A 24,526-nucleotide genomic window follows, 5' to 3' on the forward strand; every position below is an offset into this window, starting at 1 on the left:
ATTTTGCTTGCTTTTGGATAAATGACAAATCTAATAATTTTCAGACACAGATATGAATAATCTACAGATTCAATCATGATTCTGAGAAAATGTGTTTGTAGGCAGACCTCGACATCAATACATAGCGCTGCTTGTTGGCATTGAACTCAGAGTGTAATTTACTATAAATCTCCCACAGTTCTTTGAAACTTATTAATATGATGTTATACTATTTGTTATTGCTTACCAACTACATTGCCAAATACACCTAAAGAAATGTTATTAGGTAAAGAGACAGCCAGAAAGCATTTTTTTCTCAGTAGTTGTTTCTTCCTGAAGTGTTTCCCAAGTATCCAACACAGCTTTCATATTGCCCTGAATCCCTAGTTTCAGAATTTAATTTTTAGTTTAACCTAATTCTAGGCTGCACAGTTGCCTACAAGACTAAGAGGCTACTAAATACAAGCTAAAATTAGAGCATAGGAGCAGAAGTAGCATGGTGTGAGGTAATTTTCTTTCAATCTTACTAACGCTTTATAAAGTCGCAGGAAAGATACCGAAACCTTAGTTCTTTCATAATTATAAACAGTCTCATTTTTATCTGCTTGGGAAAGCGGAACTCTATGAGTGCGAACATTTGTAGGACTGAAATATTTAGAAGTTCTACATAGCATCATTAAAATTGGAAGAGTAATTTGGGAGAAATACGCAACTTTTGCTTTTTTTCCCTTTTTTGTTTCCTATTCAGTAAGGGTTTAATTAATACACTCAGGCCATGTCTACATTAGGTGTTCCTTACCCTAAATTTTCTCACTATCAGCTTTCTGGACAGCCAACACCAGGCTGCAGCTGCAGGTATCTCCCTGGGCAGCCCTGTTGAGAAGGCCAAGCTAGTGGAGCGGCCATGCCCGCAGGGTGGCCCTGATGGTGGCCCCTTGCTGCCCAGCAGTGGTGAGCGCTGGATAAAGAGCTTCTGGGCATCCCTGGGGCAGCAGACAAGCTGTGGATTTAAAGGCTCATTTGTGTATGCTCTCTATAGGCGTACATCATATGTTATATTTGTTAGCTGTCTCCTTGTTTCTTGCCCCAAAAGGGCATCCCACCCCTCGTGGCTTAGAGGCAGGTTGAGGTCTCTGAAGCTGCAGCTGCCACCCCTCAGAGGAGCCACTGAGGCGGTGAGGGCTCCTCGGCCTCGCTCCCTTGCCCTCAGCTTCGAGCTTCCCCCGGAGCAGACACCCTTCCAGGGCTCCAAAGGCCCTCGACGAGGGAAGGCTACGGCCTCTGGGCCCGCGGCGAGGCGAGGAGCGGGGTGCGGCGCCAGGCTGACTCGGCCGGCGGCAGCGCTGAAGGGGTTAAAGGCCGCCCGCTCCGCGGAGCTGCCGGGCGTTACTGGTTTGGTCTCCGTCGGGCACCGTCGTCGCTGGGGCGGTGGGTGGGGCGAGCATGGCCGCCGCCAACGGGGAGCGCGGCGAAGCGGCGCCCACTGAGGAGGGCATGGCCGGTACCGGCGAGGAGGAGGACGGGGAGGAGAATATCCTGTACGACCTTCTGGTTAACACCGAGTGGCCTCCGGAGACGGAGGTGCAGGTGCGTGTCGCCGCGGCATGGCCGGGCTGCGGGGGAGGGGACCGGCCACGTAGGCGCGGGCGGGGATGCGCCCCGCTGCCCCGGGGGCTGGGCGGCCCGGGGCGGGGGGAGGCCGCCGGCCCAGAGGGCCGTGGGGACGGGCTGTTGCCTCCAGGGAGGCTCACCGGGCTGCCCGCCCCGTTCCTGACGGGCACCAGAGCGGGGAGGGCGGCAGGGGCAAGCAGAAAAGGTGTTCCTGCGGTCATCCTGCGCCGTCATGGCCCCGTGTCACTTAATTCCCGCGTTGTCACCCTTGTTTGTGCTGCCTGGGATGTCTTGAAGTCTTTCTTGCTCATTACCTGTGAACGGTGTATACCAGGTTTTACTGTTGAGCTGATATGAGGGAAGCTGTGACAAAGTCCAGGTTTCATCTCCAGAAACAGCTGTACTGAGAGCAGTGGAAGCTGTCCTGGTGAAAATAAGGTCTTTATCAAGCTTACCTTGCGTGAAGAAAACTAGATCCTTTTCAAGACTTGTCTGTCAGAATGGTTGTATCTGTATTTTCAGCAGTAGGTTAAAAGGGAGAAGGATGTCACTTTATGTCTACAAGGCACACAAATGGATGCCAAAGCTTAAAAGATTGGAAAACATTGTTATTGTATTACAAGTTTTTGCTTTCTTCTCTCTATTCTTCTTCATTGGTCAGTGGAAAAGCTGAGAAGCTCTTTCATCTTTGCTTTTTCATCTTTTCCCCTGGAACATGCTGAACTAGCTGCCTCTGTGTCTACTCTTGTCTGATTTGGACAAGTAATGTGGCTTTATTTCTTTCTTGTAGTGGCTTTCAACTCCACTGCAGTTGTTAATGCATTTCTCACTAAAAGTAGTTTATGGAAGTATTTTAACAAAGTTGTATGCTAAATGAGAACATCTGAACAGAGAAAATGTAAAAACATCACAGGTGGAAGAATGTACCTATTCATAATTACTAAAGCCATTCTCCTAGAAATATGTTTTTGTTTATCAGAAATAATTTTTTTTTTTGTTTCTCTTGATCTGTAAATCCTCAGTTGCAGCAACAGGTATGGGTGTTTGGAAAATATGATTGCAGTGTTACCAATTATTATTGTTCATATAGGTGAGTAGACGGTTGCACCTATTTTTATTTAACTGTGTTTTGAGAGATGGTAAATAGTGTTTGTTTCTAGTAACATATGAAAGTGATTTACGTGTCTGCTAAACCATGAGGAGGGACTTAGGTGTGGTGGCATAAGGGTGTGATTCTAAAGTGGTGTTAAGGGGGCACATTTCTGACAAATACCTCTTCTGCTGCCATTAGTATTCTTAAAGTTGTATAGTACATTGATTAGAGAACTGATTAGTCTGAGAAACAATTGTGTTGTTTCATTTCCTTTTGTTGAGTGGTCACCCTGGTATTCATGTGCATACCAAGGGGGTTGAATAATGTGTCAGTCAAAGCTGAGTGAAGTGTGAGACCTCCCTTTAGTGGCAGCGTACGGGTATGCCAATTTAAAGTGATTGTGGAACCCTGGCCTGAGCGTCCTCATCTGCCTTGGTAGAATTTCTAAGCTTCATAGAATTCTGCTTGTCAACTTCAGCAAATGGTACAGGCTATTTTAAACTTGGTATTTCTTTTTCTATTTACTTTATTTTCAAGATAATTCCCACTTTGAATGGCAGAAATAGGAAGGCTTGAAAATATTACACTATGTAGTTTGTTTCGATTTGCATCCTTCTTGAAGGTTGTCAGTAGCCAAGGACACTTCTGATACTCTTTTTACAGTTTTACTGGGAAATTGATTTTACACTGACATACATAGGCAAACAAATTATTTTGTCAGCATGATTCAGTTTTTGCCTCAAGGTGCCTTAACAGTGATATTATTTAGGTGATTGTGACTTTCCCTTTGGAATATTGGTCTCTCTTAATCCTGGTTTATTCACACTTTTCAGAAAAAGTCACAAAACACTCCCTGCCTTACTTCATGTAGAACCGAATGGTTTGGAATGAGTGAGGTGAGGGACAGCAGAAAGGGAAAGGAAGTTGAGTGCTGCACTGGGAAATGAAATTAAATGTCTTCCTATGCAGTCATCTCAGATACAAAGTAAGGCCTTAAACCAAACTTTTCACAGGTCTCTTTTGACTTTGTTTTATTTTTTTGTTATCTCATTTGGGATGATTAATTTTTAATTGCAGAGTGCTGAGCGCTTACAACTGTAATTATGACCATTGGAAGATGAATTCTGTGATGAACACGTAAAGTCATGGTAAATTCAAGACATTGATAAAACTGGCATGGATTTCTTAAGTTGGAACCCCACATTAGCTTTCATTTTAGTTCTTGTTAGTATTCTCATGCACTTGTATTGAATTTCTCAAGAAGAATATTTTCTGGAGAGGAAATAACAAATATTTGTAAAGGACACATGCAAGGAACTGACAATGCCAGAGAAGAGAGTGTTGTGGAAATCAACCAGTCTGTATTCAGTGTAGTGATGTGATTGTATATAATGCACTGTTTGGGAACCCCGAAATATATAATGAGAATAAAAGGAATTACTGAATAGTTGATCAGTGAAAATAGTGAACGAGGCAGTGGTTTTGGAGGAGGTTGCAGCGGAGGACTCGTGGAATCATTTGTGTAAATACAGGCAGACTGAACTTTTCCTTTTTTTCCAGTAGACAAGCACTGTCTATCTTCTGAAATGTATCGAAGTTATCACTTGATTCTGTGGGGTTTTTTCATTGCCATCCAATGTTTTGAGATTTCCCCAACACCCTCCTCCTGCCCCCTCTAAGCTTGCTGGGCGAGCAACTATATCCAAAACTAAGTGAGTGTCTTGTCAGTGAGGAAGTTACTTAGGTTTTATTTCTGGAATGCTCTAGCGAAGGAGAACTTGAAGTTGTTTTTCCAAACAGGAATGAATTAGAAAAGAAATATAGCAGATCTGGTAGTCATTGCTGTTGCTGAGGTGATAGGAATGTATTATAAAAAGTAAAATTCAGGTCTTCAGAGTATAATAGTAAATCAGCTTTGTGAAGGGTTTAAGATGTGTGGAATAGGAGCTTGTAGTTTAGACTCAGGAGTGGAGCCTAAGAGTGGAGCCTGTTCTCCCTAAGAACATTCAAAAAAATTCTGAAGAGGTATAAGCAATGTTTGGAAATGTTTTTACTGGGAACTTTTCTCAATCCAAAAACTTTAACAAGCTCTGCTTTTAACCTCCTTAGGAAATGGCAGGTCTCCCTGAGGTACTATGATAGCTGTAAGGAATAATTTATACTCTCACTTATTTTACTGTAATGCCTTGTTATTTCCTGGTTGATCAATCTGAAATTGGAACATTAGTACGGCTGTGTTGGCTTCTTACATGCTGTGAGATGACAGCCTGATTATTTGAAAGACTGTTTCTGGATTGCAGACTTTGCATAGAAAACTGCTAATATTCACTTCAATAACTTAAATTTGTGAGCCCAAATGTTTTTTTGTTTTTTTTAAACATGGACATATTCCAGAATTTTGATAAATTTGTGTGTAATTCAGTGTTTGCTGCTCTGTAACTTGGAGTGAGAGGTCTGAATATTTCAGTTAACAAGTAATGATCTGCTCTATGTATTCTATACTGAAAGGAAGAGGAAATTCATTCATTACCTACTTAAATGCTCAGTTTGTGGTGTTCTAATATTTTCACTAGAAAAGGATAAGCATGACTGCTTATTTTGAAGATTTGTGTGTGATGCCTTCCTTATTGGCTATCTTTCTTGTCTTCTCAGTTTAATCCCTTTTTCCTACTTTCTTATTGGCAAATAATTTTACTTCTTATAGCTAAGAATATACATCCTATGTTTTTTTTGTATTTCTTTTTTCTGTGTTTGGAGAGCTCTTTCATTTACATAGTGAGTGTAGTTGTTCTCCTCTGCCTTAAGTAGAGCAGGACTGCTGGAAAGGCTATGTGGAATGGTATGGAGTAGAGGTGGTGATCTGAGTGACTGTGTTAACCGGTACAAATTTACATAAAAAGTTTTTCTTCAGAAGTTCTTCGTTTTTCTTAATATTTCTGAAACTGTCATGAGCTGTCTTTATGTAGCTTAGCAGTTAATATATTAGCATAATATGTTGAACAACAATTTTTTTGACTTCTTTTTTTTACAGGTCAATCTGGCATTCATTTGGCGTAGAAAGAATTATTTAAAATACCTTACAGGAGAACATAATCAAAAGTCGGTGTCTTTTGTTACTACCCAAAGATCAAGGCAAAGCTGAATCAATAGACAATCTGTAGTACGGTTTGGTTTTTTACATCTTGGCACTTAAAATGTTTGGCTTTATAGCCTGTTTTAGCTTATGCAGTTAAATTACTCGCTATATGAAGTTGCAAGTAATAGAAAATACATAAGGAACTTGTAGGCTAGCAGGCAACTTAAATTTAATCAGTGAATTATGTATGAATGTTGTATTTAAGTTAAAATGTATAGCAGAATGTTTGACTGTTATTGTTGTAATTGCAGCCAAGAAGCAACAGAAAGCATGGTGCATCATTTATCATCACTAGAGCAATTACAGGTAAATATGACTTGTTCTTATGTTCATGACTCCTAAGAATGACGTGTGGATTGCTTGTAAAATTTACAATTTCTGCACTTTAGGGTGGCTAGCGTAATGGAAATAGAGTGCAGGATGTCTTTTCAGGAAGATGTTTTCTGATTATCAATATTGCTGTGTTATCTTAATGTCATTTTTGTGAGCTTTCTTGTCTCTATTAGCTTATTGGGACAAACTAATAAACCATACATCTAAGAAGTTTAGAAGCTCTGTTGTGTTTTGCAAAATGTTGTTGAGGTTGTTTTCTCTACCAGCTCTTGCATTGGGCTGTTTGCTAGTTAGACAGTTCTATAACGAAGCTTTATATTATGGTCATATTACATTGCCATCCAACACTTGGTTTATGCAGTAACTGAATTGCATTTTCATCCAGTAGGAATTTCTCTTAGAATTTCCAGAAGTATGTAGTGATTTTTTTTTTTTTGATCTGCCATTTGCATTTACTATAATATAAGAATTCATTGGCCAAGGATAGAGGGTTTTTCCCATAATACCTTTTTCCTTTGTGAGAATTTCTGAGATTCTGTGTGCAGTAAGCTGGAGAGTGTTTTAAAACCGCTAGAGATGTTATTTTTGCCTCTCTTTCTGTTTTAGGTCCTGCGTTGTTTTTGCTTCGGTACATCTGGTACAGGTAAGTTTGGTTTGGTGAAAATAGTGCTTAATCTTTTTATTTGGTAATATTTTTATAGCTTTTTGATTTGATGGAAAGTTATTTTTAATGAGAGTAAAATTGAACACTTGTTTAGAATATTGTCCAAACAATGCTTAGAATATTCTCTTTTCACAAGTTTAAGTTGTAACCCCTTGAGTTGCAGCTGAAGCCTATCTAGAAAAGAGCTGGTGTATACTAGTTTGACTTTTTGCTTTTATCAGAAGCCGAAGTAAACTTGCAGTTGGAACATCACCTTTCTCAAAACACATATTTGTCCTCCCCACTCCCAACTGAGATACTGCAAGTGAAACTGTGTTTGGTTTTTTGTTTTGTTTTGTTTTTTCCTTAAGCCTCAGTGACAGGTATGATGGCATGGCTTCCTTTGGAGTAATAATTTGGATTTTTTTTTTTCCTTGACAATTCAAGCTGTCATACAAAAAGCTTAATAATTAATTGAGCAACACTCATGCCATTTATAAATTTAACTTCTGATTCAAAAGCCACTTAAATGGTCCCAGAAACATTGGGGTAAATACAGTGTTACTGGAGAATTTCAGCTCTATGGTTATACTACTCTGTTGATGCACTTGGCAGGTTTGAAGATACCAGTTCTTCCTTTTTAGGGGTATTCTGTTGGTTTTGAGATATATGGAAAGGGACACTAAGGTGGCTCCCTATGAAACAATACTATACTTGAATTCAGCAGGCAATGCTGTTTTTCCTGTTGCTGGTGGTGGTCTTTATTTTGTCCCATCCCCCCTCTTTTTTTGAGGGTGGGGGTGGTGTTTATGGGCTCCATGCCATCATATAAGTCTAGTTGTAAGGATTCAGTTGCAGACGGAATTAACTTATTTTTCTTCCCTCTCCCCCGTAGTCATATTTAAAATCTGATTTCTAGCTTTTATAATTGATTGTAGTTGCTGTTTTTATGTATTTAATAAAAGCGTTTGGGAGGGAGCTCGGGAGGCCTTTAGTTAAAGTTCTGCTAAAAGCAGGGAGAACATTGAATTCAGACTAGGTTCCTTAGGGCTCTGTCCAGCTAGGTCTTGAAAAGGTTAAAGGATGGAGATCCCAAAGACTCTCTGGACAGCCTGTTCTAGTGCCTGACTGTCTTCATGGTGAAGAATTCTCTTCCTTATGTCAGCTTGGAACCTCATCTGTTTTAGAATCATAGAATCATTTAGGTTGGAAAGGACCTTTAAGATCATCAGGTCCAACCGTTAACCTAACACTGCCAAGTCCACCAAAGGATTGATCACGGTTTCTTGTGCTCCTGCCATGCACCTCAGTGGCTCCCATCTTCGTGGTAACCTCCTAGGTATCAGAGAGCTGCTGTTTGGTCCCCCTGAAGCCTTCCCTTCTCCAGGCTAAACAAGTACAGTTCCCTCAGGCTAAACAAGTACAATTCCCTCAGCATCTCCTTGTAGGGCAAGTGCTCCAGTCCCCTGACCATCTTGGTGGCCCTCCAGTTTATTGGTGGTGTTCTTGTAATGGGGGGGAGGCAAAACTGGCTGCTGACCAGAGTATAAAGAGTGATGAGTAAATAATCAGTTCCCTTAATATGTGGTTTTGTTCTGCTAATACAAACAAGGATGTTGTTAGCCTTCATCATTGGCAGGGTGCAGTGTTGATTCATGTTTAGTTGCTAAAACCTCTGAGGTGATTGGTGGTTGCCTTAAAGCTAAGTCATCTGGCATGTGTATCTCAGGTACTGTTTTTGTTAGGTGTATGTTCTGATTTAGCCTAATGTTTTTGTTATTTCAGCCCTGCGAAGTTTTCTCTGCCCACTGGACTGGTTCGTCTAGTTAGTAAGCAGATCAACTGGCACCTAGTACTTGCAAGGTAACCGGCTTACATGCTGGCATGCTACCATTTTTGGCAGTAGTGAATGTATTAATGCTTGTTCTCCTCCCCCTGCCATCCCCGTTGGTAATGATGCTGCGTTAATACTGTGCTAAAGTCATCTTATTCTTTTTGGTCAAGAGAAATACTGGAGGCGTTCCCAGGTAGCCTTGGGAAAGAAAGGTCAGTCTGCTACCTAGGGGCTTCCATGCTGCTTCCCCCCTTTAATGCATCTCTCACTCAGGTGTGAATGTCCTTCTAGCTCTTGAGGCAAAGTGGCTTGCAGCGCAATCATTCTCAAACTCAAGCCCTGAATTTGATCAGTTAAAGACCTATAACTTGGCAGGATATCTAATATAAATTGCTTATTTTAAAATTTCTAGAAAGTGAATACATACCCTCAAGACTTGTCTGCTATTGTATGTTTAGAGGACAAGTGAGAGTTCCAAGGCTTAGAACCAGCTGTTCTGCAGTAATGTTGGGAGCATCAGTGAGATCACTGTCTTTTAAAAATAAGCATAAATATGTATGGAAAAAGGGTTCAATGACATGAAGGTAGTATGGAATGTTTTAGTTTATTATGTATTGTTGCTGAATATGATCAGTGGTTCAGCAAGAGCTCTGTACTCTTGAGAAATGGTGATTCTTTGAGGTAAGTGATGATCCCTTTTGATGCTCAACATGCCAGTTGCAATGTTATACGTTAGGTACAAAGACAGGAAACATGCTCCTAAGGAGATGACGTAACTTACTGAAGTATGATAGTTGTTTATTCCAGATAAAGCAATACATAGTTTTAGATATTGCTGTTATAAAATTATCCATAAGCAACATCTGATTCTGACCTCCCCTGCAGCAAAATTTTAGACATTGTTTGTGTTTTCTTAGTGCTACTAGAAAAGAATGACAGATACATTTCAGTGACATGAAGGGAATCTTACTATAGCACTGTTTTGTTTTGTTTTTTTTTGTATAAAAATTGATATTTCCCAATTGGTTTTGACTTATGAAAGAGGAAATTTATATCTAACCTTGCAGAAAAGCACCTAGAACTCTGAAGCACATTCCATAAGGACTGGACTTCAAATGAACTTTAACACCTTTATTTTTCTCTTTCAGCAATGGTAAATTGTTGGCAGTTGTTCAAGACCAATGTGTAGAAATCAGGTAACTTAGTATTATCTATTGCTTCATGACCACAGTTGTGGAGTTCTGAGAAAGTGTTTCTAGTCATTTACTAACCGTACTTTTAAAGATTGTTCTGGGTGTTTTGGGAATGTTATATATTGTGAAAGTAATCTATGGAATAATCTTAAAATATAGTTTCTTTTAGAAATCAGAAGCCGCCTGTGTCTTCTTAGTTCCTGGCCATTCCCCATTAAAAAAAAACAAACCAACCACCCCCCCCCACCCCCCCCAAACCCGCCACAATTATTAATGTTCTAGATAAATTTATATAAGTATCTATCTGTATGTCTGTCTTTATTTTTTCAAGATGTGAAAGAAAATCAAGATGCTTCAGAATACTAAACCCAAATCATGGTCTTTCTAACCTTTGCCTTTCTGTTCCCCTTTAAAGTCATCGCGAGAGAATAGAAATTCTCTCCTAATAAATGGGACAAGGAGATAGTATTATGCTTCTCTGTAAAGTAGCTGGCATGTATGATACTTCACCTTATTTTACAAGTAATGTGGATTGCTGTAAAGACTGATGCTTTCCCTTTTTCTTGCTCTCTAACAAGCTCTCCTTTGCTAGTTGAAGAGCACATTTAGCTGTAGAAAGGATCTTGATTGAGTGTGTTTACTTGCTTCACAAAAATCCATTTGCTAGAAGGTCAGACCTTCTATTTATATGTAAAAGAAGCAAGTGTATGAAAATTGTTCAATCAGAAATGGTGTGAACACCATAAATGTCAGCTTATAGACTATAAAATAAATCTTGTGTTTCAACTGTTAATGTAACTATATTCTTGCATAGTTTCTAAAATTGTAACCTAGAGAATACTGACTAGGTTTTTTTTTTCTAAAGTTACGTGCTGAAGTTCTGAAATGCTGCTATCCTATTTTGAACAGCATTATTACTAAATGAGGGATATTAGTATTTATGCGTTGGGAGGAGGGTTTCTAAAATACAGTAGTTAGTTATTGTAGCTGCCTCAGGATGAAGGCTACTATCTGCCTTTTTGAACAAGTAGTTAAATACATGCAGGCCTTTGAATTGTGCACTCAGAGTATTTTTATAGTGTTCTCTTTATTCAGGAAAATTGAATAGTGGGTTTTTTTTTTCTTATTCAAATCCATATGAGTCTCTTTCTGCAGGTCTGCAAAAGATGACTTCGGATCCATAGTTGGAAAATGTCAAGGTATACAATATGGCAACCTCTACATCATTACTTAGTGTCATCATTGTTTATTATCATGCATTGCTAAGTGGTGGTGTTGGTTTACTTTAAAGATAATGTTGTAACTTCTTAAAAGCATTGGGAAGAGTCTCTTAATAATTTTGCTTTGTGAATTGCTCTATTACCCTCCCTCCCCCCTTTTCTTTTCATGATGATTAACATATAAATCCTGAATCTGAAATGACACAATAGTTAAAATTAATGCGTTTAGGAGACATAGCAGGTGCTGGAGGTGGTGGGGATTTTTTCCTCCTCTGAGATAAGCTTGTAATGATGGTGGGCACCCTGCGTTTTTTGATGCAGTTGACTTTGTGTTTTGTTTAAGGGATTATATTTATATTTCACTTTTTAATAACTTTCTTCCTTTTTCATAGTGCCAAAGGATCCTAACCCTCAGTGGAGGCGAGTTGCATGGAGTCATGATTGTACGTTACTTGCTTATGCTGAAAGCACTGGAACAGTGAGAGTATTTGATCTAATGGGTAGTGAGCTTTTGGTCATTTCACCGGTAAGTGCTCTCTAAGATTAAATATGAATATCGTAGAACTTTTTGTAAAGGTAAAAGGTAATTTCCACTCTTTGGCCATTTTTTTAATCATGGCTTACTTTGGTATAAGGCTTACAGTACAAATACCATGCACAAATGTACCATGAAGTGTTTATGATATGATGGATATATTATAGTTAAACTTAGTCACGTGTAGCATTTGCAAAGCATATACTTTGTGCTCTTGTACCTAGTCAGAAACTTCATCTTTCTTTCATTTTTCTTAGAATTGTGGTAGATCTGCAGGTACATCAGATTGTGAAAGTGTAGAATCACCTACTTAGTTTGTGTGCAAATAATTGCAATTTGTAGTAGTAGATTACAAATCTGCAGTTTATATGCAGAGTCACTTATAAATCAAGAAATATTGCTGAAAGAGCAATATGAGGATTTTTTTTTCTTGGTATGAGAATAGATAATTGCTGTGTTTTTATATTTTGCATATTCAAAGGTTGTATGAAACTAATTTGGGGAGGTGGCTCGAGTGTGTTTCCTTAGTATATTGTCTTTGCAGACCTTAAAGTAATAAGATTTCTTTAAAATCAAGATAAAAGGAGGTGTATTTTGTTACTAATACAAACTATGAAACGTTATTTTTTTAAAATGCATTTTTATACAATATAGGTAATTTAACTTCCTAGTTCTTTTGGTAACCAAGACACTTCATCCTTTTTTTTTTTTTTCCCAATCTCTTTCTCTCTCAATGTCTGTCTGCATTTTTGGGTAAAGACAGCAAGTTTTCCAGGAGATCTGAGTTATGCTATTGCTGGATTGATCTTTCTAGAATACAAAGCAAGTGCCCAATGGTCAGCTGAACTGCTTGTTGTTAATTATCGTGGAGAACTGAGAAGTTATCTTGTAAGGTAAGCATAAATTTTGATGTGCTTTGAGAAGGCACTGTGAACTTCAAAGGAATTCTTTCCACTCTTTAAAGAAAATACATCTGAAATAATATGTGTATTTTTTTTCCCCATACTTGGAAACTAGTGTTGGAACAAATCAAAGCTTTCAAGAAAGTCATAGTTTCAGCTTTAGCAGCCATTATGCTCATGGAATAACTACTGTCATTTATCATCCTGGTCACAGGTAAGTGTTCTGTTTGCTACCTGCCAATAATATGGAAATGATGAGCAAAAGTGGCAAAATAAACATTGATGTGTGTTGCATAAGGAGGGGGAGAAGAAAATTATTTTAATATTGGTATTTAGTGAATTGGTAATAACAAGTCATATATCATTGTACCTATGAAAGAAGCCCTAGTTGGTGATCTCACTTGACTAATCGAATAATGAAAATCAAGTTGTGTCCTTTACTGTTTGAGTACCCTGCATAAACAACATTTCTTAGAATGTCAGGAATAGTTTCAAAAGATGTTTCTGAATTTGATAGGGGTAAGGGCTGATGCATAGTTAGTTTGTTTGTTTTCTGTCTGGATTTGATTGCTGGACTCCTTGGCCAGCCCATTTTCCCTAGTATTCTGACTGGAACTGCCAGGCTTTGGTATTTGGAGTTGTCTTGTGATGCATTTTCTCTATTAGTAATGTGCTGGGTACAGGTACCAGGCTTGAAGGATGGACTAATTGACTGCCTGCTCTTGAACCAGATGTAGTTGGAATAGGTCCTGGTTAGCCAATTACTTATGTTAAAAATGTGTCTGCCTTTTTAATATCTACTTGTTATATAGCAAGGTAAACTCAGCAACTTGTTTTTCTATTTCTCTTCAGTTGTAGGAACTAAACTTCCTTCTAGATATTTTTTTTTCTATTAGATCTACTAGGATTGAATTTGTCAGCGCAATATGCTGTATCACTGTATTGATTTAAATGAAAATTAGGCTTGGCTATAGAATACCAGAAGAAACACGCTGTTTAAAAACTTGTTCTCATTCTTCAATGTTAAGTGAGCTGTCCTATCTATCTTTGGAAAAAAAATGGTTAATAATGAGAAGTAATGTTCTTCTAGCTTATTACTTTGAGAGATTAATTTTGAGTATGTTTCTTCTTTCTACCTAGTTCATAGCTAGTAATTCTACACAATTAATACTCAGTATACTAAATCTAGAGTTTTGAGGTAATAGGTGTGGGTTACGGAGCTTTGGTAGCACTATCTGACCAGACAACAGAACCTACTCATTCTTTCCTTTGATCAGACCAAGGTTGATGGTTCTTGACACTTGTTTCCCAAGTTATCTTTTCTGCTCCTAGTGTTAGGAAGTAGATTGATTATAACAGTGAGTGTTGCAAAGAATGTTGGTTAATATTCAAAGTATGGTCAAATAATTATTCTGACAATTATAATAGATAGATGTGCTTGCTTTTAATTTTTGCTGTGTTTCTGAGCAAATGGTGTCAGAACTGTTAAACTCTTAGAATGGATGAACCCATTAACAAGAAAATATGTAGAAAATCAGCTGGTGTAGTTGTCAACCAAATAGTATGGATGTTGCTTTGTGTGTGTTAATGGCAACTTATTGCCATAGAGGTTTAAAAGAGGAGTGGGGGGAAAAAAGGGCAAAAATGTCAAGTTTTGTTTTACTTCTTTCCTCCCACCTCCAAGAGAAGTAATAGCTTTGTTTTTCCTACTGTTCTTATAAGATTTTAGGTTAACGTGTTTTAAACTTGATACTAGTGTGAAGTAAAAGAGCAGGAGACATTGCTGGTTTTAGAACAGTTTATTCAGAATATTAGTGATTACAGTGTGTGGGTGGTGGTTTTTTTTTTTATAGAAGCTTACAGCTGGCTTTTTTTTTTTGTCATCTGTATTACATATTTTCTAGGGAGAGAAATGCCCTTTCCTTAGATGGAAAGATGTGGTTATATCTGCTGCTGAAGTAAGAAGTTTGTATAATATGTGTGGCATACACGTTCAGGAGTTACTTGTTTTTACCATGAAATATTAGGACTCCTTCCATGAAAATAAAAATAGTCAGGTGGAGTCCCCTGTGATAGTAGTATCTCCTGCTATGTGCAGTCAGTTGACTTGCTTAGTAAAGTTGAAAAATTGATACTGGAAAGAATGCACAATTGGATGAAATGGATGGAAAGCAGAAGGAACTGATGTTTTGCCCTTCATGTAGGCAAGTCTTTTCTCTTCTGTTTTGAATTTACTCTGTGGTAGAAAATTTCTAAATTTGACATTAGAGAACGCTACATTCATGAGCAGAGAGTCTCTTGCTGAAATTGTCTTGTTATCCAAAAAAACCCCAGAAAGAGTTGAAGGGAGGCAGTTTTCTTAAATTGCGCATTAAAGAAAATTGTAGATACTTATGAACACTTCCAAATTTTAATTTTCAATAATGTGAACTTTGATCACTTAACCTAAGTTCAGCTGTCATTTTGTGTTTTCTTGTATTTCATTTAGTTTCAGATGGTGAATTTATACTGTTCTATTTCCACTGCTTGTAAGCTTTGTCTTACTGCACTCTATATTGCTATGTATTTGCTCATTACCTATTACAGTGCAATTAAATAATGCTTAAGAACTTAATATGCTTAATTTTTTCAACTAGATGTAAGATAGTTGCAAAGAGAATATTTCAGTAGGGAATGTATCTGAATCTATAGGAAAAGTTAAAACAATAGCTTTGGGAAAAAGTCTAATAATGAGTTTCACTGCTGTTGAAAAGTGTTCTATACCTTAATTTAGATGCCTGAAGTTGGTGTTCTCATGTGATCCAGCCTTCATCTATGATGGAATTTATGGTGCACTTTAGTTGACAAAACTTAAATGTCTGCTTCAGTGTGAGCTCTCTGTAGGCTCTAATGGAAAGTTCAACACCTTGCTTATTTTGAGTGTTTTACTCTGGAGCTGAATGTCTTACTTCAGGGTTATCTGCAATTGCTACAGAAAATGTTTAATATTAGAGCCTAAAATGGGTGATGGCTATAGGAGATGAAGGGTTCTAGATTGAGTTGGAATTTGCTTGTTGTACCAAAATTGATGAGTGAAGAATTGTGTAGAAGTCTCAAGTTTTTTCTTGGATGCCTCAATTGAACTTGCTGTTCTTGAGACCAGTATTATGGTAGTTACCTTCAGCTCAACTTTGTAGAAACCTTTGAAATTGAATACAGTTGAGGTACTGCAAGGGCAGCCACTTTTTTGAGACTGGAGGAACCTCTGGAAATCATCTAATCCATTCCCCTTCACAGCTGGGTCAATTAGAGCAGGTTACTTGGAGCCATGTCCCTGCAGTGCAAGACCCGCACATCTCTATCGTCCCTTAGGAGCGTGGTCTGAGTCAAGGCCTCTGATGTTCGGGGGTAGCTGCTCCGGTGGGTGCTGGGGACTGAGCCTGGCGACGCATGACCACAATTGCTGAGAAGATGTACAGAGAGAGTTTCTGGCCATTGTTTTCTGCAAACTGCTACATAAAATGCTGCATCTGTTGGCTGTGCTCTAGGCCTGGTACTTACATGGGTCTTTTTCTAGGACTTGTTGAAAGGATTCCTGACCCTTTCTAATCAGGAGTCAGCTGGAACAAAAGCTCAAAGCACCCTTTGATCAGGAACCGCTGTCAAACCTTGTTAAAAGCTTCTAGAGATTGCTAGGTAGGTCTTCCTGGCAATGGCAGGCATCGTGAAGTTCCTCAAAGGCTTCCCAGGAGTCCTCTGATTGTCCCAGAAGTATGTAGAAGATTAAGAGGATCTAGAAATGGAGCCCAGAAACTGCTGCACAAGCTGCTTCATGCTAGCTGTGCTCTGTGTAGAAAACACATGCAAGAATAAAAAGTATTAAGACTTCAACATTTTAAGTACTAAAGGATATTGCATTGATCTTGATGTCCATAACAGTGTGATAGACAAAACTTTCCCTTCTAGGGAGTTACTATTAAGTGTCATATATTAAGTTAATGTTGCTTTGTGACTCATCTGGGGTGGCGTAAAACTACAGGTGATTGGGTGTGATTTAAGAACCCAAGTATTTGGCCAGGAAAAGTAGTTTTTCACATTACTGGGACAAAAAAAGTTGTTGGCATGGTATCTTCTTCTTCAGACTGAGACTCACTTAAAAAAAAAAAAAATAAAATAAACAGGAAAAAACCTCTCCTGTTGCTGTTCCCAGTCTGTCAACTTGTTATTTTGGAGTCATCGCCTATCTAGTCCTGAAAAAATAATTGGTAAACAAGGCCAGATCTTTGCTGAGACTCTCAGGAGTACCTTTCATTTTCTTTTGATGCCAGTTGTGTTATTCATCTTAATAGTTTCAGTCCCTGCTGTTACATTTTGCCCTCTGAAAAGCTTTTTAAAAATTTAAGTATGTGCTGCCATGATTAATTTCTCTGCAGTCCTGGGAGAAGGTTTTTTGTCTTGAGGTTGTGTGTTTTGTGTGTGTCTAAACTGATATGACATTTTCATTCCAGCTGTCACTGAGTTTGATTTATCCTAAAAGATACTTCTGAATTATAAATATGTTGCGCTGTATATGACAGTTTTTCCAAAATTTTTTTTGAAAAGATTTATCTTGATGGAGTTCTTGAGAGCTCGTTCAGGCAGTTTTGGAGCTACTACTGTCACTATTATTGACAATTCTCTTGGTCTTTGTGCTACTATTTGTCTCTTAGTCACCTCTGCCACAGCGTGGTCAATTGTAATTGACTTCTAGTCCCTGCTGCTGTTGAAATTCTTAATTCAGTGGCATGGTGCAATGGAAGCTGGAGCTTATGGAAGAATTTAGATGCCTATGGATGGGCAAGACTATAGATAAATCAGTCTTCCAGAAGATTATGCCTGCTGTCTCTCGGTTATTAGGAATTGACAGCTGTGTTGTAGGGATTTCATGAGGTTCTTGTTTAATGATTTTTTTGTTTGTTTGTTTGTTTTTTTTGTTTTAAAGCTTTCCTCATGGTCAGGTTCTGAAAGAGACACATGTGAATCTTGCTTTCTGTGCTAAAAAAAAGTTAGAAAATTCATCACTTTGGGTAATGATTGACCTTGCCAACATCTTTCAGAGTTTTAAGATGTGATTTCAAGTTCACTGGTATTAGACTGTGTGCTCAGATGTGAGTACCCCAACATGTTTATTCTTGACTAGCTAAAATGGACATAAACTGGATCATGTACAACAGGGTAGATAAGTATTTTGCTCAAAAACCTATTTGAGCTGTTACAAGGAATTTCATGTGGTGTGCTGTGTCTCTGCTGAAAGTTCATTTGTTTGGTAGAAATATGTGCTGCAAGATATTTGAAAACTTGTTACTTCCTTGCTTTTACATGAAGTTCCTCAGAAGAACTATGTAGCATGTCTAAAAGATGGCTTTTGTATGAGTTGCAGGCAGCTCTTATGTTCTTTGATCAGTGGCAGTGTGTCAAGCTTCTCCGATAGAACAATCATAGGCAGAGGAAAGTTGTAGAACGGAAAGGTCAGGAAGAAGGAAAATAAAAAATATGCAGAAGGGAAACAAATGGATTATTAAGTGTATGACGCTTAATCTGTGAAATTTTTCTCTTCCCGAGTGCACTTTCCCCAGCAATCAACAGAAGATTTGATATTAAAATATTTTGTGTAGTTCTGAGAAGTGCATTGTTTATTGGTGGCTGTACCTCATGTGTTATTGTTTTCCATGTTCCTGAAGGATTGATGTTCTTCTTTCCAAGCCTTCGGTTTAAGTCACTTTCTTCATGAAAGAATAACAAACTGTTCAAGTAGTTTCTAGTATTTGTTGATGTCCTGAAGTTGAATGAACTTAAACTTGCTATGTTGTCCTGCTCATTGCTTCTGATTTCCTCAGTTGCTTGAGTGTGGAATTGCTTTAATATTCTGGTTTTCAATGTCTGCCTTTCTGTTATTGTTATTTTTAACCAACCCCTATAGTCTTTGAGAGTCCTGGTACCAGAGACATCCTCAGATTGAGCTCGTGCTTAGTATGACTTGCAGAACAAAGTACTCTTACTAGTATTTTTGGTTAATGTGGTGTCTTGGTGAGTTCCTGTCCAAGTATTTACTTGAGAACTGTCCAACCAATTGACCAGAATGAACAACCAGAATCAAAACAAAACAGTTGGTGTTGATTGGAAACTGTTAAAATGTAAAGCAACTTGGGTTCATTTAAGAGGTAGAGTTTGTTGCATAAAAGGCTTAATGCAGTCTTCTACTACTAGCTTGTTCAGAAAAGAAGTATGTGCTGTAGGAGTTACTTGGTATTTTAACACTGGGATTGCTGTGCTCACTGAGCAACAGTCACATTCTCTGTTTAACAAGTATTTATGGTGAAGTTTCTTCTGCGATCTACATAATGCGGAAGTACAGTCCTCCTTTGCTGCTCTGTGTTGGAGTTCTGTCACGGATTGTCTAATATCATGCTTTGCTAATTGTTGTCATCTTCATAAACCATTTGCTTTGCTAAGTATCTACGGGAAGGCTATAATAGGTGAATTTTATGTCTGCTTTTTTCCTATGTTACTGCTACAAAAAATATATGCTGATTACTGAAGAAGTATGTTTGCTACCACATGCTCTTCAGGTTACCAGTTTTAAGGAATCTGAAATATGATCTGTACTACTCATGCTAGATTTCCTTGACTCTGATAGGAATCTGTTTGTTCCTTAAATGATAACATGGTTTCTTCTTGGTATACTACAGCAAGAAACCACTGCATCATGGATGCTCAGTCAAAAACTTTACATGTTCTAAAGTTAAACAGCACCTCCTTAAGGGAGAAGTAATTCCTCTTAGCTGTCCTATCCTTTACTTTCTGATCATAAGAACAATGCAAAATTACCCATTTTCCTGTTAATTATGATGGTAGACTGAGAGCCTCCTATTGCTGTTCTTGTGGAAAATGGTGAAAGTGATTTCTGTTTTGCTGTCTTAGGGAACTCTTTACACCACAAAATAACTAAAACTCTTAAGAACCTTAACAGACTGTAAGCATCCATGGTAGAAGTCATCTTGCTGTATGTTTGTGAAGAGCATGAGACCTGGGAATGTTGAATAAGTTTTACTGACCTCTTGAAGAGGATTAAACATGGGAGGAAAAAAATGTTTTTTCCTTCTTTTTTCTTTCAGTTGACTCTTGCAGGAAATATTTTGAAATACACTCAAACCATGGCTGAGAGCTATATGAGTGTCAGCCGCTAGGTGGTAGAGCATTTCAAGAGTAATGCAGGCTTTGAAAATTGATAAAGGAGTGTTCTCAGGGCTGAACTTCTGGCTTCTCCAATCTGTGCCTTTTTTGCAGATACTTTACTTTTTGATGGGTTGTTCACTAAAATGATACTTCCAGACAAATTTAGACATCTGTTCTCAAAGTTTTTGTCAAAGTAATCATCAGTTAAATATAAAACTGCTTGTTAATATGGTGAAAGGGCTTCAAGGAAAATATTTTGATACATTTTAGTGGTAATCAGCAATAATTGTAAGAATGCCCTCAAAGTTTTAAAAATATCATCTACTGTGTGTAATGAAATTATTGCATGCACATTTATAATTGGTAGAGTGGCTTTAGAAAACAAAATTGAAAAACCTTGATGCATTCGGTTCCTCAATAAAAGCGAAGTAGCTTTTGTACCACGTCTGAATAAATGGAAATCCAATACTTAAACAGAATGACCAGAACTTTTCGTAAGCTTAAGCTTATGAAATTGTTATCATTCTTTGAGGGTATGGGAAAAGCTTAAATTGTAGCCAGACATATTTTCTTTTAAATGGTGGGAATTGTGCCTTATTTGGAAAGCTAGAGATGAGAATGGATAGGCATAAATGCCACAAATAACAAGTGTTACTCAAGTAATGTTTAAGTCTTTTTGTCTGTGAATAAACACTCTGAAGTTTAAAACTTATTTGGGCTGTTAGGAATCTTAATATACTTAATCTTTTTGTTACTGCAGCAAAGCTATAGTTCTGACTTAAGAATTAAAAAAACAGTTATGTGGCAGTATATGAAACCATAATATGCCCTTATATATTTTACAGACTTCTACTTGTAGGGGGCTGTGAAACAGATGAAGATGGAGTATCTAAAGCAACTGGTTGTGGGATATCTGCTTGGAGAGTTCTGTCAGGCTCTCCCCATTATAAACAGGTCACTAGGTACGAAGATGACATTAGAACAGTAAGTATGTTTCCTCATTTTATTGGATGAATATCGTCACTTCATAACAAAAGGCAGCACACCTGAAATAAATGTTTCAGTTTAAGTCTGACTCTTGATTTCTTCTGCTTCTAGTAGAGGTAAATGTTTGATTTGGTAACAACTTCTATGTGGATGTACTGAAATAAATTTACAGTATACTAGGATAAATTCCAGTATTTACTCTTACATAGGTATTGCTTAGTATTAAAAGCAAGCTGTTAATTTCATTGCAAATGAGTAGTGCTTTTCTGTGGCATGACACATACTTAACGAAATGGGCATTTTATTATCCTTGTATTATATTAAAATAGGCAGTCTTAGGGAAGTTTAAAGAGTCCTGCAGAGTTGTTCTAGTACTTTAGATATGACTTAGTTTTTGGTGCATAAAACAATGTATGAGATTGTCTTTCACTGTATGATATGTTTCTGTTCTTACAGGCACAGAGAAGAGGATTATTAAGGATTATGAATATAAGATTTTACAGCAGGCGGGGAACAGAACAGGTATTGAGGTCTAGGTCTACCTCAGAAATGTATTTTACTAACATAATTGTCCATTAATGACTGCCTGAGAGACTGGTTGAAAGTAGTTTTTAATTTATGTGACTTAGGGGTTAAGATTTCTATAAAACCAAAATAATAAGCTTTTAGAGTTAAATGGAATACCTTGCCATTTATTTGGCTTTTTAAAAAATCCAGTTAGTTCATCTGCTGAAGCTTGAATCTTGGGTTTTCAGCATACTGACAGGAAAAGGTCTAGAGATGTTGAGTACAATATTAAATGTATACTCTTATTCAAAAAAGAATGTGTAAAAAGTCACCTAGTTATTTGTTAATGGGTGTAACAAACATAGCATGTTAGGTGTGTTATATATTCTATAAGAAGAGAGAAGATTGTGATGATGTTTCTCAAGTATATGACCGAGAGAGAAGTAAGAGGAACTCCAAAACCCAGCCTTCTGCACTACCCCACTCCCACAAGAAAACAAACAGAACCCATCACCTTACAGCCCAAAATTTTCATACAATATGGAGAAGAAAAAATTAGTGGATTCAGACTAATCATTCATGGCTTAAATAGGGCAGACACAAAGAATTTTTACAGTCTGTTATGAAATACTATGGAAACATTTTGCTAAGTAGCTTCAAAGGTTTATTATGGCTCAAACTTCTACTGCCAGGATGCATGCGAACCTAATGAAACTGCTGATTAGAATCAGCTTGTTATTAAAAAATGCTGGGTATGGGTCTTGTATTCTCCTCTCCCGTGAGTGAGTGTTGAATCCTCAGTGTCATGCTGAGGTGTAGGTGTGTGCTTTCTTTGTTTCTAAGGCTTTGCACGCAGTGCTCATGGCTTTCTTCTATATGCCTTAGGAGTTACTCATGCAGTACTGCACTACCTTCTCCTATCTCTTGTCTACTAGTTGTGTGCAGCCTTTGTTTGATTCCTTTTTTTTTTTAATCTCCCTTTCCCTCCTTGTAAAAAATTTGTTTTCCCTTCTTTTGCTTTACAAGGAAAGAACAGTAACGAATCTGTCTACCACCCTCACTGTGTCCTCCTGAGAGGAAAAATGGCTGGTCTGAAGTTGTATGGACTTTGGAAATGACCTTAATAGATTTTTAGAATGTTTAGGTGACTGGGTAAAAGAAGAAATTGCATGCCTGATTGGAAGGGGGAAACAAATCTTTCTGAATCTCTCTCAAGGGTGGAATGGGGAGAGATTTTATTTCCCTCACTGAAAATATAAAAGAGAAGGCTGAAGTAAACTTTTTTTACTGGAAGGCTAGTACTGAGTGTAGCTGCACTGAACTTCAACTTCATTGCACTTGCCAGTACTAAATTTACAAAGAAAAGCAGGGATTGTTATTAATCCTTGAATATTTTAATCGGATTTCAGAGGTTATGGTTTAAATATGTGAAGTATAGCTGATATTCTTCCTGGGAAATTGTCATGCCTTAACACTGTTGCCAGACAGAGCAGCTAGAGGACTTCTATATTAGAACTAGCTATATTGGGATTTGATTCTTAGTGTTGCTAACTTAAATGTTACTTACAAAATGTGAAGTGCCAGCCTGCTGAGGTTTTCAGTATCTTTTTCTGCAGTTCCCTTAAGTTGACAAGCTGTTTGCTGAGGCAGTATTGTCTGCTTTGCCAAAGAACTGATTAATCTCTATGGATAACGATGCTCGGGTGGTAAATTTGAATGTGTTAATGGCCACCCAACTAATAAATTTAACAGCAACAGAATTATTACTGATTACTGAGCAGATGTTTAACCCTTGTTAAGATCTGTGATGTATACCACTGACCATTTATCTTAATGGGTTATATGTTTTAGCTATAAGTCTATAAGTTTCTAAGTCCTTTAACAGTCTTTTGTTCTTTGTCCTCTGTTCACACAACTTAATTTGTAAAGCGAGAATTGCCATTAGTAGGCATGTACAATTCCTTGGCAAACTATAGTAGAGATTGCAGTACTCTCGGTGCTTAAGAATATAATCAGAGAATACTTAATTATTTATATTAGAAAAATTTCATAATTAGTTTTAAAAAACCTTAATAATACTCTCCTTTTCAATTAAAAACACATTTTAAGCTTGGATTTAAGCAGTGCTCTGAATAGGTGCAAACCACTGTACAACAGTGAGATTACTTGATGATCGTTTTTTCTGTGGCATAGCTAGAAATTAAAACAGCCTAAGAAATAAAATAAAAATAATAAAAACCCCAAACAAACAAACCCTAAAAAACCCTATTGTTATATTCAAATGATACCTACCACTAATGTGCTGTAGAAACTCCATTAAAACTTCTTAGTCGTATGGATGTCTAGTAACTTTTCTGTACTTCATTTATGTTGGGGTGTTTTCCAAGAGGGGAGGTGCTGGCTTAAAAATTGATTAGCAGCAGACTTGGACAGTTCTAGCATTATTGTAGTATGAATCTTTATTAGGAAGTTTTTAAAAGCAAACTGCACTAACAGAATGAGATTTTATAAACAATACAAATTTTGGGAATCTACATCCTGCTGTCTTTCAGTGAATACTAGACTCTGAGAACCTAATGATCTTTCTGAAAACATGGAAGTTGTGTTGGGGGTGGGGGGAATAAATACAAATTGTATTTTCAGAAATTGTTATGTATTGCCAGTGGCACTAAGTTTTACTTCAAAATTTGAGTGTATATTTACAGGCTCTTGTCTCATGGAAATAATGTATAGATCCAGTTGTAATTGTGTGGGAGTTTGCGAATCCTTAAGGAAGTACTTTGTTTGAAGTACATTTTGCCTCTTAAGATATCCAGAGCTGAAAGAAAACTTAATCCAGGAGAATTTTTGTGGTCTTGATGAAGTTTAATTACAGATGTTGAATTATTTCGTCTGTGTGGACTTAATCTGATGTTTGCTATATTGTTGCTTAGTCTGTTGTTACCCAAGAGATTCTTAAATTCAGATTCAGTGTCCTGAAATGAACAATGTGCTCCTCCAAGATCTCTTCATCTATCTATATCTTGTATTTTCCCCCCGCTTTTGTTGTGGTGGTTTTTCTTTTTTTCAGTTGTAGTAATGCTCACCCAAAAGTTTGCTCCCAGGGAGGAAGAACTGTACTAAGCTGTGTTGGGGTAACAGTCTTCCTTGGGTGGACCTGAAAGGCGGGACAATAGAAAACTGAGGTTGCTAAATGTTTTCTCTAAACAGATGATTTGAGAACAACCTTCAGTTTTCCTCCAAGTAGCTCTGCATTGCTGTCTACGGCCTTCTCCTAGGAATGCCACACTTTCAGATTTTATTTACTGTATGACAATGTGATACAGAAGTTGACATTCCTAAAGATTTGTTAGTGTTAT

The 24,526-nt window shown here is 37.7% G+C and overlaps 1 protein-coding gene across 3 annotated transcripts in view; it reads left to right on the plus strand.

Annotated features, from left to right (window-relative positions):
- The first annotated feature begins 1,406 nt into the window (after positions 1–1,406).
- The window catches only part of NBAS (NBAS subunit of NRZ tethering complex), a 182,173-nt gene continuing 159,053 nt past the window's right edge, over positions 1,407–24,526 (plus strand). Inside the window, exons 1-11 of one of the 3 annotated variants that reach the window (XM_072858557.1) lie at positions 1,407–1,566; positions 6,071–6,125; positions 6,759–6,795; positions 8,581–8,658; positions 9,778–9,825; positions 10,978–11,021; positions 11,435–11,568; positions 12,337–12,470; positions 12,595–12,693; positions 20,519–20,657; positions 21,117–21,182. In XM_072858557.1, coding sequence (XP_072714658.1) covers positions 1,423–1,566; positions 6,071–6,125; positions 6,759–6,795; positions 8,581–8,658; positions 9,778–9,825; positions 10,978–11,021; positions 11,435–11,568; positions 12,337–12,470; positions 12,595–12,693; positions 20,519–20,657; positions 21,117–21,182 — 978 coding nt within the window. In that variant the 5' untranslated portion in view covers positions 1,407–1,422. The remainder of the gene's footprint in view (positions 1,567–6,070; positions 6,126–6,758; positions 6,796–8,580; positions 8,659–9,777; positions 9,826–10,977; positions 11,022–11,434; positions 11,569–12,336; positions 12,471–12,594; positions 12,694–20,518; positions 20,658–21,116; positions 21,183–24,526) is intronic. The other 2 variants (XM_072858556.1, XM_072858555.1) reach the window with 2 other exon arrangements.

Source organism: Ciconia boyciana, chromosome 3, assembly GCF_034638445.1.
Source record: "Ciconia boyciana chromosome 3, ASM3463844v1, whole genome shotgun sequence".
Taxonomy (NCBI): Eukaryota; Metazoa; Chordata; class Aves; order Ciconiiformes; family Ciconiidae; genus Ciconia; species Ciconia boyciana.